The 20,893-nt window shown below is 46.4% G+C and overlaps 1 protein-coding gene across 1 annotated transcript in view; it reads left to right on the top strand.

Annotated features, from left to right (window-relative positions):
• Positions 1-19,261, top strand: part of LOC135545645 (storkhead-box protein 2-like) — a 69,797-nt gene extending 50,536 nt beyond the window's left edge. The window contains 3 exon segments of the mRNA XM_064973404.1: positions 9,927-11,875; positions 11,878-12,290; positions 16,581-19,261. Of these exon segments, the coding sequence (XP_064829476.1) occupies positions 9,927-11,875; positions 11,878-12,290; positions 16,581-16,788 (2,570 nt within the window). The 3' untranslated portion in view covers positions 16,789-19,261.
• Positions 19,262-20,893: the final 1,632 nt, after the last annotated feature.

Below are 20,893 nucleotides of genomic sequence, written 5' to 3'. Positions count from 1 at the left end.
GTTTAATGCCTTGCCTGGTTCAACCGGGCCCACCTCTCTATGTATCACTGGAAACTAAAGCATGTGATGCACGCTGAGGTAATTGAATTGCCTGCACTTAATTGTTGCACATGACTGCATCTCTGGGCAGATATGAAGTGCAAACAGTGGATGTGTAGGACTGAAGCTTTAAGCGGGAGGCTCCCCTAGTCTCTTGGTATGCTGTTTTGTATACACTGATGGACCTAAACATGAACCACGCCGGCTTGACACTGGAACAACAAAGGTCATGCAAACATTTTTAGTGTGGCTGCCCATTCAGCAGATCTTCCACCAATGGCGTGATGGCATAATGTGTTTATTTATTCTATATATTACATTCTGCAACGTTCAGAATATTGGATCCCGTGCTGAATAAGCCTCTAGCCCATCTGCCTCCTCCTTGACCATCCAATCATGCCCCTCTCCCCTCCCTTCCCTAGTCCCCACCTCTGTGCTGAGTAAGTACCTTGTGTTCCAGCACCCTGCGCCCCCCGACACAGTCTCTCTCTCTCTCTCTTCTCTCCCCCCCGCTGGAAGGTCAGAGCCAGTGCTGGAAGGATTAAAATGAGGAGGAGCTAATCTAGTTAGCTGTTAACTCAGTCTCAGTCCTCCCTCTGTCTGTCTCTCTGTCTTTTCTCTCTTGCACAGTTTTTATTTTATTTAGCCATTATGGCCCCTCCCTCCAACCCGCTTTATGGCCCCTCCCCCAACCCACTTTATGGCCCCTCCCCCCAACCCCCTTTATGGCCCCTCCCCCCAACCCGCTTTATGGCCAATCCCTCCAACCCGCTTTATGGCCCATCTCTCCAACCCGCTTTATGGCCCATCCCTCCAACCCTCTTTATGGCCCATCCCTCCTACCCTCTTTATGATTCAGTTTGGACCCTCAGCTCAGGTGTGTGCGTGACTGTGTGCTGGCATCCTAGACACAGAGGTACAAAGGTTTATGTAGGGGAGTTTAAGTACCGCTTCATAATGGCAAATGTCATGTTTTGTCAATGTCAAGCAGATATGGGGGTGTCCTAAACAGCACCTTGTTCACTTCACAGTGTACTATTTTGAAATAGGGAAAAGAGTTGCCTTTTGAGATGCACCCTTATTCCTCCGTTACTACCCCTTCATTCAGACACTTGAGTCACAAGAACAGGGCTTCCCTCCTATCTTCAGAGGAATAAGAGGAAGTTGCGTCACTTTGGTCTGCAACTAAACCCGTATGATGTAATGGCAGGCAACCTCAACCCCTAAGGCTGATCTGTCATACAGGCATATGTGTGGGCGGGTAACGGTCTGTCTGCCTGCTTGCCAGTTTATCAATTTACACACTACAATATACAATAACCTGTCCCCTCAACTTACACACCACCATAACCTGTCCCCTCAACTTACACACCACCATAACCTGTCCCCTCAACTTACACACCACCATAACCTGTCCCCTCAACTTACACACCACCATAACCTGTCCCCTCAACTTACACACCACCATAACACCACCATCATAACCTGTCCACTCAACTTACACCACAATAACCTGTCCCCCTCAACTTACACACCACCATAACCTGTCCCCTCAACTAACACACCACCATAACCTGTCCCCTCAACTTACACACCACCATAACCTGTCCCCTCAACTTACACACCATCATAACCTGTCCCCTCAACTTACACACCACCATAACCTGTCCCCTCAACTTACACACCACAATAACCATCAACTTACACACCAACCTGTCCCCTCAACTTACACACCACCATAACCTGTCCCCTCAACTTACACACCATCATAACCTGTCCCCTCAACTTAAACACCACCATAACCTGTCCCCTCAACTTACACACCATCATAACCTGTCCCCTCAACTAACACACCACCATAACCTGTCCCCTCAACTTACACACCATCATAACCTGTCCCCTCAACTTACACACCATCTTAACCTGTCCCCTCAACTTACACACCATCATAACCTGTCCCCTCAACTTACACACCACCATAACCTGTCCCCTCAACTTACACACCACAATGTCCTGTCCCCTCAACTTACACACCACCATAACCTGTCCCCTCAACTTACACACCACCATAACCTGTCCCCTCAACTTACACACCACCATAACCTGTCCCCTCAACTTGCACACCATCATAACCTGTCCACTCAACTTACACCACAATAACCTGTCTCCTCAACTTACACACCACCATAACCTGTCCCCTCAACTTACACACCACCATAACCTGTCCCCTCAACTTACACACCACCATAACCTGTCCCCTCAACTTACACACCACCATAACCCCCTCAACTTACACACCACCATAACAATAACCTGTCCCCTCAACTTACACACCACCATAACCTGTCCCCCCCACAACATTGCACACCACAATAACCTTTAACCCCCTCAACTTACACACCACCACCATAACCTGTCCCCTCAACTACACACATAAGCCATAACCGGTCCCCTCAACTTACACACCACCATAACTTACACACCACCTCCGGTCCCCTCAACTACACACCACCATACGGTCATTACCATAACCTGTTCCCTCAACTTACACACACCACAATAACCATGTCCCTTCAACTTACACACCACCATAACCTGTCCCCTCAACTTACACACCAACATAACCTGTCCCCTCCCCTCAACTTACACACCACCAACATACCACCATAACCATCCCCTCAACTTACACACCACCATAACCATCCCCTCAACTTACACACCACCATAACCTGTCCCCTCAACTTACACCACCACCATAACCATCCCCTCAACTTACACACCATCATAACCATCCCCTCAACTTACACACCACCATAACCTGTCCCCTCAACTTACACACCACCATAACCGGTCCCCTCAACTTACACACCACCATAACCATCCCCTCAACTTACACACCACCATAACCTGTCCCCTCAACTTACACACCACCATAACCTGTCCCCTCAACTTACACACCACCATAACCATCCCCTCAACTTACACACCATCTTAACCATCCCCTCAACTTACACACCACCATAACCCATAACCTGTCCCCTCAACTTACACACCACCATAACCTGTCCCCTCAACTTACACACCACCAACTTACACACACCACCATAACCATAACCCCCTCAACTTACACACCACCAACCGGTTACACACCACCATAACCATCCTTACACACCACCATAACGGTTACACACCACCATAACCATCCCCTCAACTTACACACCACCATAACCGGTCCCCTCAACTTACACACCATAATCAATTACACACCACCATCCCCTCAACGGTTACACACCACCATAACCTGTCCCCTCAACTTACACACCACCATAACCGGTCCCCTCAACTTACACACCACCATAACCTGTCCCCCCTCAACATCCCCTCAACACACCACCATAACCATCCCCACCAACCTGTCCCCTACACACCATCATAACCATCCCCTCAACTTACACACCACCATAACCTGTCCCCTCAACTTACACACCACCATAACCGGTCCCCTCAACTTACACACCATCATAACCATCAACTTACACACCATCATAACCATCCCCTACACACCACCATAACCTGTCCCCTCAACTTAACACTTACACACCACCATAACCTGTCCCCTCAACTTACACACCACCATAACCATCCCCTCAACTTACACACCATCATAACCATCCCCTCAACTTACACACCACCATAACCTGTCCCCTCAACTTACACACCACCATAAATCCCCTCGGTACACACCACCCCTCAACTTACACACCATCATAACCATCCCCTCAATCCCCTCCCCTCAACTTACACACCACCATAACCTGTCCCCTCAACTTACACACCACCATAACCTGTCCCCTCAACTTACACACCACCATAACCATCCCCTCAACTTACACACCATCATAACCATCCCCTCAACTTACACACCACCATAACCTGTCCCCTCAACTTACACACCACCATAACCGGTCCCCTCAACTTACACACCATCATAACCATCCCCTCAACTTACACACCACCATAACCTGTCCCCTCAACTTACACACCACCATAACCTGTCCCCTCAACTTACACACCACCATAACCATCCCCTCAACTTACACACCATCATAACCATCCCCTCAACTTACACACCACCATAACCTGTCCCCTCAACTTCAACTTACACACATAACCACACTTACACACCACCATAACCTGTCCCCTCAACTTACACACCACTGTCCCCTCAACATAACCATCATAACCATCCCCTCAACTTACACACCATCATAACCATCCCCTCAACTTACACACCACCATAACCGGTCCCCTCAACTTACACACCACAATAACCATCCCCTCAACTTACACACCATCATAACCATCCCCTCAACTTACACACCATCATAACCATCCCCTCAACTTACACACCATCATAACCTGTCCCCTCAACTTACACACCATCATAACCATCCCCTCAACTTACACACCACAATAGGTTGTTCCATCAATTTACACTGTTTTCCTTTAGTCCCATTACTCAGTTCCTAAGCTGAATCCAGGAATGTATTATCCTATTTTAGACTCTTAACATTGTTTTAATTCAGCAGGGAGCATATTTAGTCCGTTCGTTTTAGGGATGTATGACTGTTTAAATAGTCCCTTTCTATGGTTCCATGACCGTAGACCTGTATTGTACTTGTATTAGTACTGTGCAGCTGTCTTCATCGACCTGGCCAAGGCTTTCGACTCTGTCCATCACCGTATTCTTATCGGCAGACTCAATAGCCTTGGTTTCTCAAATGATTGCCGCGCCTGGTTCACCAACTACTTCGCAGACAGAGTTCAGTGTGTCAATTCGAGGGCCTGTTGTTCGGACCTCTGGCAGTCTCTATGGGGGTGCCACAGGGTTCAATTCTCGGGCCGACTTTTCTCTGTATATATCAATGATGTCGCTCTTGCTGCGGGTGATTCCCTGATCCACCTCTAGGCAGACGACACCATTATGTATACATCTGGCCCTTCTTTGGGCACTGTGTTAACTAACCTCCAAACGAGCTTTAATTCCATACAACATTCCTTCCGTGGCCTCCAACTGCTCTTGAACGCTAGTAAAACCAAATGCTTTTCAACCTTTTGTTGCCCGCACACGTCCGCACAACTAGCATCACTACCCTGGACGGTTCTGACTTAGAATATGTGGACAACTACAAATACCTAGGTGTCTGGCTAGACTGTAAACTCTCCTTCCAGACTCATATTAAACATCTCCAATCCAAAATCAAATCTAGAATCAGCTCCAAATCTAGAACAAAGCATCCTTCACTCACGCCGCCAAACCTACCCTAGTAAAACTGACTATCCTACCGATCCTTGACTTCGGCGATGTTATCTACAAAATAGCTTCCAATACTCTACTCCGCAAACTGGATGCAGTCTATCACAGCGCCATCCGTTTTGTTACCAATTCCCCTTATACCACCCACCACTGTGACCTGTATGCTCTAGACGGCTGGCCCTCGCTACATATTCGTCGCCAGATCCACTGGTTCCAGGTCGTCTATAAGTCTATGCTAGGTAAAGCTATCTTAGCTCACTGGTCACGATAACAACACCCACCCGTAGCACGCGCTCCAGCAGGAATATCTCACTGGTCATCCCCGAAGCCAACATATCCTTTGGCCGCCTTTCCTTCCAGTTCTCTGCTGCCAGTGACTGGAACGAATTGCAAAAATCGCTGAAGCTGGAGACTTATATTTCCCTCACCAACTTTAAACATAAACTATCTGAGCAGCTAACCGATTGCTGCAGCTGTACATAGTCCATCTTTAAATAGCCCACCCAATCTACCTACCTCATCCCCATGTTGTTTTTATGAACTTTTCTGCTGTTTTGTACACCAGTATCACTACTTACACACAATCATCTGATCATCATCATCTGCTCATCTATCACTCCAGTGTTAATCTGCTAAATTGTAATTACTTCGCTACTATGGCCTATTTATTGCCTACCTCCTCACGCCATTTGCACACACTGTTCATAGACTTTCTTTTTTTCTATTGTGTTATTGACTGTATGCTTGTTTATTCTATGTGTAACTTTGTGTTGTTGTTTGTGTCACACAGCTATGCTTTATCTTGGCCAGGTCGCAGTTGTAAATGAGAACTTGTTCTCAACTGGCCCATCTGGTTAAATAAAGGTGAAATAAAATAAATAATTTAATAAATAATTAGACACAGTAGGTGCCTTTCCCTGTTACATGCCAAGTATTGTAGTGAAGCTATTCTGTGTGTGTGCACGTGTGTGTGTGTGAGAATGGGAGCAAGTTTTGTTGGTATGGGAAGAGTGTAGTCGTGGTGGGGCGGTCTGCTGCGGGTGTGTCTGAGGTGGGTATGACCGCTGGCTGGCTGGCTGAATGGCTCGCCTGCCTGTGGTTTTGCTGCAGCCTGGCTGAATGGCTGGCCTGAATGGCTGGCTGGCATATGGCGGCTGGCTGGCTGAGTGGCTGAGTGGCTGGCTGGCTGGCTGGCTGAGTGGCTGGCTGGCTGGCTGGCTGAGTGGCTGGCTGGCTGGCTGGCTGAATGGCTGGCTGAATGGCTGGCTGGCTGGCTGGCTGAATGGCTGGCTGGCTGAATGGCTGGCTGGCTGAATGGCTGGCTGGCTGAATGGCTGGTGGGATTGCATCACGCTGGCCAGGCTGAAAGGGCACCATGATGTAACTGTGAGTAATACTACCTCCAGTGAAGTGAAGCAGCTCAGCACTGGACTATACTGTACTATACTGTTCTGTTCTATATTGTACGATACGAAACTATAATATAGCATACTGTACTATACTGTAATGTACTATACTGTACTATACTGTAATGTACTATACTGTTCTGTTCTATATTTTACGATACGATACGAAACTATACTATAACATACTGTACTATACTGTAATGTACTATACTGGACTATACTGTTCTGTTCTATATTGTACGATACGATACGAAACTATACTATAGCATACTGTACTATACTGTAATGTACTGTAATGTACTATACTGTATTATACTGTTCTGTTCTATATTGTACGATACGATACGAAACTATACTATAACATACTGTAATGTGCTATACTATACTGGACTATACTGTACTATACTGTTCTGTTCTATATTGTACGATACAAAACTATACTATAACATACTGTACTATACTGTAATGTACTATACTGTATTATACTGTTCTGTTCTATATTGTACGATACGATACAAAACTATACTATAACATACTGTAATGTACTATAATATACTGGACTATACTGGACTATACTGTTCTGTTCTATATTGTACGATACAAAACTATACTATAACATACTGTACTATACTGTAATGTACTATACTGTATTATACTGTTCTGTTCTATATTGTACGATACAAAACTATACTATAACATACTGTACTATACTGTAATGTACTATACTATACTATACTGTTCTGTTCTATATTGTACGATACGATACGAAACTATACTATAACATACTGTAATGTACTATACTGGACTATACTGTACTATACTATACTGTACTATACTGTTCTGTTCTATATTGTACGATACGAAACTATACTATAACATACTGTACTATACTGTAATGTACTATACTGTACTATACTGTTCTGTTCTATATTGTACAATACGAAACTATACTATAACATACTGTACTATACTGTAATGTACTATACTATACTGTGATGTGAATGACATGTGGATGGGGAGTTGTTACTGCTGCACTCTCTATGTGTATCCCAAATGGCACCTTATTCAAATGTAGTGCACTATATAAGGAATAGGGTGCCATTTGGAACGTAGCCTGTGTCACCAGCTGACTGGTTCCCAACAGGGCTGATCAGACAGTGAAGACATGTTTTGTATACCAATAACAAGTTATAACAACACGTAACAAGCTATAACAACCCGTAACAAGCTGTAACAAGCTACAGATCAAATCAAATTTGATTTGTCACATACGCGTGTTTAGCAGATGTTATTGTGGGTGTAGCGAAATGCTGTAACAAGCTGTAACAACCTGTATAGTCAGATTACCATCAGACAGATCCACATCCGCCATATGGTTGATGTATTGAGGGAATGACAGTTTTCATGATCGATGGATTGGTTTATACAATCATAGCTCATCCGTAGCGGAGTAATGAACATTCAATGCTGTTATACAGTGGGGCAAAAAAGTATTTTGTCAGCCACCAATTGTGCAAGTTCTCCCACTTAAAAAGATGAGAGGCCTGTAATTTTCATCATAGGTACACTTCAACCATGACAGACGAAATGAGAAAGAAAATCCAGAAAATCACATTGTAGGATTTTTAATGAATTTATTTGCAAATTATGGTGGAAAATAAGTATTTGGTCACCTACAAACAAGCAAGATTTCTGGCTCTCACAGACCTGTAACTTCTTCTTTAAGAGGCTCCTCTGTCCTCCACTTGTTATCAGTATAAAAGACACCTGTCCACAACCTCAAACAGTCACACTCCAAACTCCACTATGGCCAAGACCAAAGAGCTGTCAAAGGACACCAGAAACAAAATTGTAGACCTGCACCAGGCTGGGAAGACTGAATCTGCAATAGGTAAGCAGCTTGGTTTGAAGAAATCAACTGTGGGAGCAATTATTAGGAAATGGAAGACATACAAGACCATTGATAATCTCCCTCGATCTGGGGCTCCACGCAAGATCTCACCCCGTGGGGTCAAAATGATCACAAGAACGGTGAGCAAAAATCCCAGAACCACACGGGGGGACCTAGTGAATGACCTGCAGAGAGCTGGGACCAAAGTAACAATGCCTACCATCAGTAACACACTACGCCGCCAGGGACTCAAATCCTGCAGTGCCAGACGTGTCCCCCTGCTTAAGCCAGTACATGTCCAGGCCCATCTGAAGTTTGCTAGAGAGCATTTGGATGATCCAGAAGAAGATTGGGAGAATGTCATATGGTCAGATGAAACCAAAATAGAACTTTTTGGTAAAAACTCAACTTGTCGTGTTTGGAGGACAAAGAATGCTGAGTTGCATCCAAAAACACCATACCGACTGTGAAGCATGGGGGTGGAAACATCATGCTTTGGGGCTGTTTTTCTGCAAAGGGACCAGGACGACTGATCCGTGTAAAGGAAAGAATGAATGGGGCCATATATCGTGAGATTTTGAGTGAAAACCTCCTTCCATCAGCAAGGGCATTGAAGATGAAACGTGGCTGGGTCTTTCAGCATGACAATGATCCCAAACACACCGCCTGGGCAACGAAGGAGTGTCTTCGTAAGAAGCATTTCAAGGTCCTGGAGTGGCCTAGCCAGTCTCCAGATCTCAACCCCATAGAAAATCTTTGGGGGAGTTGAAAGTCCGCATTGCCCAAAACATCACTGCTCGAGAGGAGATCTGCATGTAGGAATGGGCCAAAATACCAGCAACAGTGGGTGAAAACCTTGTGAAGACTTACAGAAAACGTTTGACCTCTGTCATTGCCAACAAAGGGTACATAACAAAGTATTGAGATAAACTTTTGTTATTGATCAAATACTTATTTTCCACCAAAATTTGCAAATAAATTCATTAAAGATCCTACAATGTGATTTTCTGGATTGTTTTTCTAATTTTGTCTGTTATAGTTGAAGTGTACCTATGATGAAAATGACAGGCTTCTCTCATCTTTTTAAGTGGAAAACTTGCACAATTGGTGTCTGACTAAATATTTTTTTGCCCCACTGTATATGATAATATCACTAATGATGCATACACCAGATGATATAGTGCACTTCACAGGGAATACGGTTCCATTTGGGATGCATCCAGAATGTTATGTTTGACATTTCTGACATGTTCCTATCCGTGTCGTTGTCTAGGTGTGCCCACGCCGACGGCAGAGATTCTCCACCACACGCTGAGTATGCTGGTCCGGGAGAGGAAGATCTACCCCACACCAGAGGGCTACTTCATTGTCACGCCCCAGACCTACTTCATCACGCCCTCTCTCATCAGGACCAGCTCCAAATGGTACCACCTGGATGAGAGGATACCTGACCGCCAGCAACAACAACAACAGCAACAGTGTACCTCCCCCCTCTCTGGAACCATCACCCCTTCCACTTCTGGCTGTGTCAGAGACAGGTCCCATCCTAAGAACCATGGAGACTCCTATAATAGTTACCGTGATGACCCCCCTAGCCACCACACGACCCTCACCAGGAAGTCCCCTAAGGAGCACCGAGAGGCCTACTCTCCCCACTCCCCTCACTCACCTCACTCCCCTCACACACCCACACAGACCCAGCCCCAGCCTACCTCCACGGAAAAGACCCGGAGCACCCTGAGCTTCCCCTTCAAGTCGGACACCCTGACCAAGCACCGTGAGGGGGGCAGCAGCGGGGAGAAGCAGTCCAAGAAGTTTGGCCTCAAGCTGTTCCGGCTGAGCTTCAAGAAGGACAAGACCAAGCAGCTGACCACCTTCTCGGCCCAGTTCCCCCCGGAGGAGTGGCCTCTGCGGGACGAGGAGACGCCCACAGCCGTGCCGCGCGACGTGGAGATGGAGATCATCAGGCGGATCAACCCGGACCTGACGGTGGAAAACGTGGCGAGACACACGGCCGTGATGAAGAGGCTGGAGGAGGAGAGGGCTCAGAGGAGCAAGGCCAGCTCGTCAGCCCAGCACAGCGCACGCAGCAGGAGGAGCCGTGGACACCGCAAGCCCCAAGGTAAGCCGTCACGCTCCCACAGTAAGACCCGCGCCTCCCGGGGAGACCCCTCTGAGGGATCCAACCTGGACCTGGGGGCTGAGAGGGACTACCGGGCTTACAGCTCCTCCCTGGCGCGCTCGCCACGGGACACCTCCTTCTCCATGGAGCGCAGCCGTGCCCGACACCTGGCCCACAGCAACCCAAACATCCTGGAGTCCCACCTGCCCATCACCCCGGAGTGGGACGTGTCGGGAGAGCTGGCCAAGAGGAGGACAGAGATGCCCTTCCCCGAGCCCTCACACGGGCCGTCCCACTCCAAGGTGCACCGCAGCCACAGCCACACGCAGGAGAGGAAGTCGCGCAACGAGCGCTCGGACAACAAGGCCAAAGAGCGGTCCCGCTCCATGGACAACTCCAAAGGGCCCCTAGGGGCCGGGCAGATTGGGCCCCCGGACTACTTTGAGCGCAGCCCTGATGAGAGGGACAGAGACAGGAGCCGCTACTACACCGATGATGGGACCTTGAGGGCCTCAGCCCAGGCCTCCCAGTACTCCCACTCGCGGGCCACGCCCCCTGCTGCTAAGTTAACCTCTGACCCATGTGGGCCCGATGGAGGGAGAACACTTGAAAATAACAAAAGTAGAGACCGTTTACCTGCCTACGACAGCCAGAAGGCTTATTCTCCTAAACACATGGCTGAGGACTATTTCCAGTGCAATGCATCCACTGAGGCGGTCCTCACTACCCCTAGCCCCTTAGGAAAACCCAATCACGATCATTTACCTAAGGTGAAGGTGGGCTGTTCATCTGACAGACAGACCCCTCATCCCCCAGAATACAAAGAGGACACTACAAAGGGACAGAACGGTGTTAGTTTGCCCATGCCCTGCCAGATGCCTGAGCCTTTGCCAAATGGCCGTTCAGTACAGCACCACAACACCAACTCTGGTAGCATGGACAGGAGGAAGGACATCTTCAGCAAAGACACTCTATTCAAACCTCCGCCCAATACGCTGCCCAGCAGCTACGGGGACGGAAGCTACTCCAGGTCGAGCACGCTGAGGAAGACCCCGGTCATGTCGTCGGCCGAGGTGCTGGACAGCCAGGAGCACTTTGAGCAGCCGGGCCCCCTGCTAGCTGTGCCCCGGCCCCCTCCTCTGGCCCCTCAGGGATGGAGCAGGCTGGCTCATGCCCGGCCGGAGAAGCCTCCTTCGACTACTACAACGTGTCTGATGATGACGAGCTGGAGGACGCCGCCTCAGCCAAGCAGGCAGAGCAGGAGCCAAAGTCCCCTGAGGGCTGTGGTGGGGTCGGTGGGGGAGGAGGGGGAGGGGGAGGGGGGGGTACCATGCAGTGGCTGCTGGAGCGGGAGAAAGAGAGGGACCTCCAGCGCAGGTTTGAGAGGAACCTGACCTTCCCCAACCCCAAGGAGAGTGACCACAACAACCAGAGCCAGCAGTCAGCCCACTCAGCCAGGCTGGACAGCATGGACAGCAGTAGTGTTACAGTGGACAGTGGATTTAACTCTCCACGGTAAGCCTCGTCGGGTGACAACAACACACTCACTCACACAGCCTCTCTGTTTGTGTGGTCGGTGGTCATGAGAGGGGATGGCTTCTTATTCTGTGAATAGACTAATGGTGGGATTATTGTTCTCACATGAGAACATAATGGACTGGTAATATTATTCCATATGGTGCTGTTGATTCTAGTGAATCTGAAGTACAACCTATCATGGTTATAGCCCTGTAGAAGAGACAGAATAGGAGTTTCTAATGTTCCCCAATTCCATAATTGCCTCTCATCCATGTGAACTTTTGCTTTTCTGTTTACAAAACAACATTTTTGCTCTGAATGGATTTGGTTTGCTTTGTTTCTTTCTTTATTTCTGATGTCTGTGCTTCCCTCAATGATTCACGTTCATTTGGACTGTGGTATTCTTCTGAGTGTCTTAGTGAATCACTTGAGCGTAAGCAGACATCTGTGTTTTTGTGGAGTTTTTTTTTCTCGTGATACATGGTGTCTGTCACTGAAATATGTCCATTACGGCAACTATTCACATGGCTTTACCTTCAGCCGACAAAATAGGACCTTTTTTGGTCCCATAAGCAACATACAGTCTGGAGGTTTTGGAGGATTTTGATATTCATCAGTGGTAGAGGGAGAAAGAGGGAGTCCCTCAGCTCAGGCCTCCCTCTCTCATGGTTCATCTGTCGGGTCACAACTGTCTCAACTGACACACAGCTCTCTCTTCTCATAACAGAAAAGTTGAGCCTCTAAATCCTAAAAGCCATAACTATAAACAAAGACTTGTTCAAAATGTGATTAAGTCATTAGGGCAGGCCTGAATCTACTTTACCGCAAAGAACGGACCTCACCATTTTTTAATGTACTTTCAAATTCTGTGAAGAATTGTATTCCGGGTGTTTTTAAAGACTATTGAACTGTGGTCTTAAATTATATAGATAGCAACCCCCAAAAGCTTTTGTGCATTACAACACTGCCTGTTTTTGCTAAATCCTTTTCACCCGGGCCCCTCTGGCATAGTGGGAGTGTGTGACGCTTCATTAGGGTCACATGTGTCTTCCTGTGTCTAACCCCGACCACATGCTCTAGCCTCTAAACAAGATGGATGCCCGCGCTAGCGCCGCTCGTCTTTGATTGGTTTGTATCACGCTTAGGTTTGCAGTTCAGAACCTCTGGGACCATCGGCTCATTTGTTTTCGGGCTGAGTTTCCCCTCCCCTCAGCCCCTACCATGTTTCCAGCCACGGCCTCCCGCTCTCCCCCGTGGCCAGTAATGCAAAATAATGTCTCTGTATTCAGCAGACGTTTGGCTGTCTCTAGATAATGCTCCTCAGCAGATGTTTGGCTGTCTCTAGATAATGCTCCTCAGCAGACGTTTGGCTGTCTCTAGATAATGCTCCTCAGCAGATGTTTGGCTGTCTCTAGATAATGCTCCTCAGCAGATGTTTGGCTGTCTCTAGATAATGCTCCTCAGCAGACATTTGGCTGTCTCTAGATAATGTTTCTCAGCAGAGGTTTGGCTGTCTCTAGATAATGCTCCTCAGCAGATGTTTGGCTGTCTCTAGATAATGCTCCTCAGCAGGCGTTTGGCTGTCTCTAGATAATGCTCCTCAGCAGATGTTTGGCTGTCTCTAGATAATGCTCCTCAGCAGACGTTTGGCTGTCTCTAGATAATGCTCCTCAGCAGACGTTTGGCTGTCTCTAGATAATGCTCCTCAGCAGCTGTCTCTAGATAATTTGGCTGTCTCTAGATAATGCTCCTCAGCAGACGTTTGGCTGTCTCTAGATAATGCTCCTCAGCAGACGTTTGGCTGTCTCTAGATAATGCTCCTCAGCAGATGTTTGGCTGTCTCTAGATAATCAGCAGACGTTTGGCTGTCTCTAGATAATGCTCCTCAGCAGCGTTTGGCTGTCTCTAGATAATGCTCCTCAGCAGATGTTTGGCTGTCTCTAGATAATGCTCCTCAGCAGATGTTTGGCTGTCTCTAGATAATGCTCCTCAGTTCCTCAGCAGATGTTTGGCTGTCTCTAGTTTGGCTGTCTCTAGATAATGCTCCTCAGCAGATCGTTTGGCTGTCTCTAGATAATGCTCCTCATGTTTGGCTGTCTCAGCTCCTCAGCAGATGTTTGGCTGTCTCTAGATAATGCTCCTCAGCAGATGTTTGGCTGTCTCTAGATAATGCTCCTCAGCAGACGTTTGGCTGTCTCTAGATAATGTTTGGCTGTCTCTAGATAATGCTCCTCAGCAGACGTTTGGCTGTCTCTAGATAATGCTCCTCAGCAGACGTTTGGCTGTCTCTAGATAATGTTTCTCAGCAGAGGTTTGGCTGTCTCTAGATAATGCTCCTCAGCAGATGTTTGGCTGTCTCTAGATAATGCTCCTCAGCAGATGTTTGGCTGTCTCTAGATAATGCTCCTCAGACGTTTGGCTGTCTCTAGATAATCAGCAGATAATGACGTTTGGCTGTCTCTAGATAATGCTCCTCAGCAGACATTTGGCTGTCTCTAGATAATGCTTCAGCAGTCGTTTGGCTGTCTCTAGATAATGCTCCTCAGCAGACGTTTGGCTGTCTCTAGATAATGTCTCCTCAGCAGACGTTTGGCTGGTTTCTCATCAGAGGTTTGGCTGTCTCTAGATGTTCCTCAGCAGACGTTTGGCTGTCTCTAGATAATGTTCCTCAGCAGACGTTTGGCTGTCTCTAGATAATGCTCCTCAGCAGACATTTGGCTGTCTCTAGATAATGCTCCTCAGCAGACATTTGGCTGTCTCTAGATAATGCTCATCAGAGGTTTGGCTGTCTCACGTTTGGCTGTCTCTAGATAATATGTCTCAGCAGACGTTTGGCTGTCTCTAGATAATGCTCCTCAGCAGATGTTTGGCTGTCTCTAGATGCTCCTCAGCAGACGTTTGGCTGTTTGCAGATGTCTCTAGATAATGCTCCTCAGCAGACGTTTGGCTGTCTCTAGATAATGCTCCTCAGCAGACGTTTGGCTGTCTCTAGATAATGCTCCTCAGCAGACGTTTGGCTGTCTCTAGATAATATGTCTCAGCAGACGTTTGGCTGTCTCTAGATAATGTTCCTCAGCAGATGTTTGGCTGTCTCGAGATAATATGTCTCAGCAGACGTTTGGCTGTCTCTAGATAATGCTCCTCAGCAGACGTTTGGCTGTCTCTAGATAATGCTCATCAGCAGGCGTTTGGCTGTCTCTAGATAATGCTCCTCAGCAGACGTTTGGCTGTCTCTAGATAATGCTCCTCAGCAGACGTTTGGCTGTCTCTAGATAATGCTCCTCAGCAGACTGACCTGCCTCCTCAGCCAGCTTATTCAAACAAGATGGGCAACCTTTTATGGAAGTGATTGTGGAACTGGAAACAGTGACCGCTGCAGATTGAAATGGCTTGGAGTTGGAGTGGTGGCCCTTCCTTGTAGATTCGGTTGCCTATTTCACAGCCTCTAACGACCTTGTCATTTTATTTTCCTGTGAAGAACGGTGATAAGAAGTGTGATGTGGTTTTCCACTCTGTTGGGTTGGGATCACACTCGTGATCATGTGGAGCTCTTCAGGACAGATGTCACTAATCTCCTGTGTGACTGAAAGGGGATTGGTCCACATATGTACAGTACTTGGTCTTTTGGCCCCTCCCTCCCAGTTAGCTCTGCTCCACCCCTCTCTCCCATAGTCTCGGTCTGCAGATAGAGCCAGTGAGGAGAACCACATCCACCTTCCATGGGTGACCTGGTCTAGCTGGCAGTGAAAAGATAGAAACAGGCATGATCAGACTTTTTTGACATGCTGTTCCTCTCTAAATCAGTAAGACACCATTCAAAACAACTATCTTGTTATACAGATATTAATACTTTAAATATTATCAGTAATGTAATGTTACAAACAATCCATTGTAGAGAACATCAGACAAACCACGAATGAGAACCACACTTTATAAGTGTCTATATCTGCCAGAGGTTATGAATCTTATATGACTCTTCTCTCATTTGTTCTTCTTGCTATACCCATCTTTTCCTCTCACCTTTTGTATCCCCCCCCCAAGTTTTGATTTACTTGAAGGGAACTCCCTAACCTCTAAGTGCTGCCTGTAGCTCGAAAACTTTATAGACAATATGTGTCAACAATCAATCGGATACTTTCTGCTCTCACACTATTCCACACAAACAAGGGAAGGCAGCATAACATGCTTCTGTGTTTGGACCTCTCTCCTTCTTTCTCCTCATTCTCTTCATCATTCTATTGTTCTCTTTTTGTTCTTCCCCTTCCTTTCCTCTTCTTCCTGGCTCAGCACACGAGAGAGTCTGGCCTCAAACACCTCCAGCATCGTGGAGAGCAACAGACGTCAGAACCTGGCTCTGAGTCCCGGACACCTGGGAATCGCCACGGGCAACGGTCCACCTTTCACCTTCCGGACCATTCCAGAGCCGCCGCCTACCACCCAACCCGAGAAACTCCAGAAACCCTCAAACTGTTTGGCCTCCATCACCAGTGTGTGACAGTGGCAGGAGAGGGAGATCAAATGAAGAGGGAGGTGTTGGGTTTGGATGAGTACAGCTCCTCCACCTCACTGGGGCTGTTCTAGTATCCGACACAACACACACACAAGCCCGTTCAGCGACTGGTATTACATTGTCAATCTGTCATACAATGGTTTTGGTTTAGTTTTCCTCATCTTCTGTTTTTTTTCACAAATTTTTGAATTTGTGATACTCACTACTACATTGTAACACCACTTCTCACAAGAGTACATTTGTAAAAAATATTTAAAAGCATTGATGTTTTTCAATCCCATTCTAAACCTTGGAAGAAAAAAAACGTCATTCTACAGGTCCTTTTAGGTTTTTGTTTTTACTGAGCAGTTTTAATTTATTTCATGTGACTGATTTGACTTTGACCTGCCAGTTGACATTATGTCATTTATTTTGGTGTCAAATGTATAATTTTATAATCTCAGGTCACTCGTAATTACATTTTTTGGCTATGTGTGGCTGTTGAGCTTTTTAAACATACTCTTTAGCCCCCTCTGCTGGCTCACATGAGGCTCTGACACAATGCGATGCATACATAGCCCTGCTTGCTAGACTTTACCTGACCCCTCTGCCATAAGGCCTACATAATGCTGTCATGATAATATAACATGCAATAAACCGTTATGTCAGCTCATGACGACTGATTTACAGCTGTCCTAACAGAAACCGTTGTTTAGGCTTGTTAATTGTCTGGCAATACATCTAGACAATTAGCATACCTGAGTAATGGTTTGTGTCATGACTGTGTAAAGTGACATAAGCAGCTGTCATTATGGTTTATAATGCTATGACATTATTATGACAGTTTTACGAAGGGTTCAAGTGACATGTTATCCTAGTGATGTCAGGAGTGCAACATGTCCAGTCCATCCAACCTCTCTGTAGAGTACTATTGGTGTACCCAGAGTAGTCCTCTGTTCCGTGGTACTGAACCCAGCTCTGACGCTGCTGTAGTCTAGATAACAAAATCCAAGTGTTTGAACTGGGCTCATAGAGCTAATGTTTACATAGAATCAGGTCTCTCAGCACATTTTGGTACATTGTAAATACAGATTAAGGAAAGGCCTCAATGCCCGACAGGGATTGAGTTTCTAAGCAGTACCACACGGCAGTCATGGCCAACAATGGAAAAACCGAACTTTTATTTTTATTGGATTAAAAATGTCACACTATTCCTGGTGCTATTACCTGTGGTATTTTCCTGTTGAATGCATTCGATGTTCAAATTAACAACAAGGGACTTTTGAATATGGACAACGTCGAAAACCATCCCCTTTATAGAGGCAGATAAGGTCAGTCCTCTCTTTTATAGAGGCAGATAAGGTCAGTCCTCTCTTTTATAGAGGCAGATAAGGTCAGTCCTCTCTTTTATAGAGGCAGATAAGGTCCTCTCTCCCCACCCCTCTGAGTTGTTTTCATATTTGACCCTATGTTGTCAGATTCTCTCTAATACAACTACCTCCACAACAGTAGAGTAGTGGCTCTCCTCTTACAAAATCACTGTCATCAGCCTGTATCCTGTGAATGTCAATGTTAAAGCCCTAGAAATGACTCACACACAAAGACCATGTCAAAGTGCTGGACTGACTCTCCTATTGTCATTCTCACGACAACAGAGCTCACATGTATGCGCTACTTGACTATTTAGCCCCTCTCTCTGTCTGAGTTTATTAGAGGTGTTCTTCTCACGCAATTCTCACTTTTTGACTCTCACTTCCCCCAACAGAAATGTAATAATTTCTGTGCAGTTTGATTAGAGGGGGGGGGGTTCTCCTCTATTTAATGATGTTAAGAATATCAAAGGTGACCTCATAGCACAGCATTTCCGTAGGATACATCACCGTCCTCTCAGCACTGTGTACCATCAGTATCCATGTCTCATACAGTGTGATGATGAGCCTATGAAGGGAGTGGTGTCAACCTTGTCACTTTGGTAGTACAGTTCCAGTCCAATGACAACGCATTGAAAAGGTCAATTTTCAGTTTTTGTGAGCTCTTTTCAAATAATGATCAACATCATCAATTCCCTCTGAAATCAAAAGGGAGAATTGCAGCCAAGACTGCCTTGTATTGTCATGTTTGCACTGAAATAAATGCCTGTTCTCTGGTTGCTGTAAAAGCCATCCAAGAAGGATGTTCTGTTTATATTGAAAATATTTCATATGAAATTCTGACAGTCCATGAAATGTCTTCCCTTAACATTGCGGATTTATAATGGAGTTCAATAACGTTGTTTCTAATTGTGACGGTATGTCATACTGTAGATGATCTTGGTCTGTCATGCTTAGTAAAATAATGTCAACAATAAGAGGGATTTTTTATGTCTATAATATCTAAGTCCCTTTTTGTGTAGTCATGGTGTTTACTGTTGTTCTAGTGTGTGTGATATAACCTTTGGGGATTGTTACTTTTTAAGATAATAAAATAACATGTTTGGTTATATGTCTTGAATGTCTTTATTTAATGGAAGACCAGGGGCTGGATATATCAATTGTCTCGGAGTAGGGCGGCTGATTCGGGATCAGTTTAGCCTGATCACAATGAACAAGATGATATGGACCAGGGGGACCTGATCCGAGATCAGCACTGCTACTCTAAGAGGCTTGATAACTTGTTTTCACCGGTAGATGACGCTAAAGCACCTCCAACCCACATCTGAGCTGCAATCTATCTCCACTAGATGGAGTTCTTGCCTCTATTTGGCTATAACAAAAAAACTAGTTGTCAGCAACCTCCATCCACTCCACATATGGGTTCCTAAATAGTTCATAAGACAGGTACACTATATATACAAAGTATGTAGACACCCCTTCAAATTAGTGGATTCGGCTATTTCAGCCACACCCGTTGCTGACAGCTGTATGAAATTGAGCACACCGCCATGCAATCTCCATAGACAAACATTGGCAGTAGAATGGTCTTACTGAAGAGCTCAGTGACTTTCAACGTGGCACCATCATAGAATGCCACCTTCCCAACAAGTCAGTTCATCAGATTTCTGCCCTGCCAGAACTGCCCTGGTCAACTGTAAGTGTTGTTATTGTGAAGTGAAAATGTCTAGGAGCAACAACAGCTCAGCCGCGAAGTGGTCGGCCACACAAGCTTACAGAACGTGACCGGCGAGTGCTGAAGCACGTAAAAATCGTCTTGTCTTCTGTTGCAACACTCACTAACGAGTTCCAAACAGCCTCTGGAAGCAATGTCAGCACAAGAACTGTTGGTCGGGAGCTATATGACATGGGTTTCCATGGCCGAGCAGCCGCACACAAGCCTAAGATCATCATGTGCAATACCAAGTGTCGGCTGGAGTGGTGTAAAGCTCGTGTAAAGCTTGGACTCTGGAGCAGTGGAAACACATTCTCTGGAGTGATAAGTCACGCTTCACCATCTGGCAGTCCGACAGACGAATCTGGGTTTGGCGGATGCTCGGAGAATGCTACCAACCCTAATGCATAGTACCAACTGTAATGTTTGGTGGAGGAGGAATAATGGTCTGGGGCTGTTTTTCATGGGTCATGCTAGGTTCCCTTAGTTCCAGTGAAGTGAGATCTTAACGCTACAGCATGCAATTACTTTCTAGATGATTCTGTGCTTCCAACGTTGTGGGAACAGTTTGGGGAAGGCCCTTTCCTGTTTCAGCGTGACAATGCCTCTGTGCACAAAGCGAAGTCCATACAGAAATGGTTTGTCGAGATCGGTGTGGAATAACTTGACTGGCCTGCAAAGAGCCCTGACCTCAACTCCATCGAACACCTTTGGGATGAATTGGAACGCCGACTGCGAGCCAGGCCTAATCGCACAACATCAGTGCCCGACCTCACTAATGCTCTTGTGACTGAATGGAAGCAAGTCCCTACAGTAATGTTCCAGCATGTAGCGGAAAGCCATCCCAGAAGAGTGGAGGCTGTGATAGCTGCAAAGGTGGAACCAACTCCATATTACTGCCCATGATTTTGGAATGAGATGTTGAACGAACAGGTGTCCACATACCTTTGGTAAACTCCTGCATGACCTTTGGCCCGTGTCGTGTCGGTCATTGGATTTCATTCGGTCACTTTTATTGCTTTTGGAC

This window comes from Oncorhynchus masou, chromosome 9 (genome assembly GCF_036934945.1).
Source record: "Oncorhynchus masou masou isolate Uvic2021 chromosome 9, UVic_Omas_1.1, whole genome shotgun sequence".
Taxonomy (NCBI): Eukaryota; Metazoa; Chordata; class Actinopteri; order Salmoniformes; family Salmonidae; genus Oncorhynchus; species Oncorhynchus masou.
This window is presented reverse-complemented; position numbering and strand designations above follow the sequence as displayed.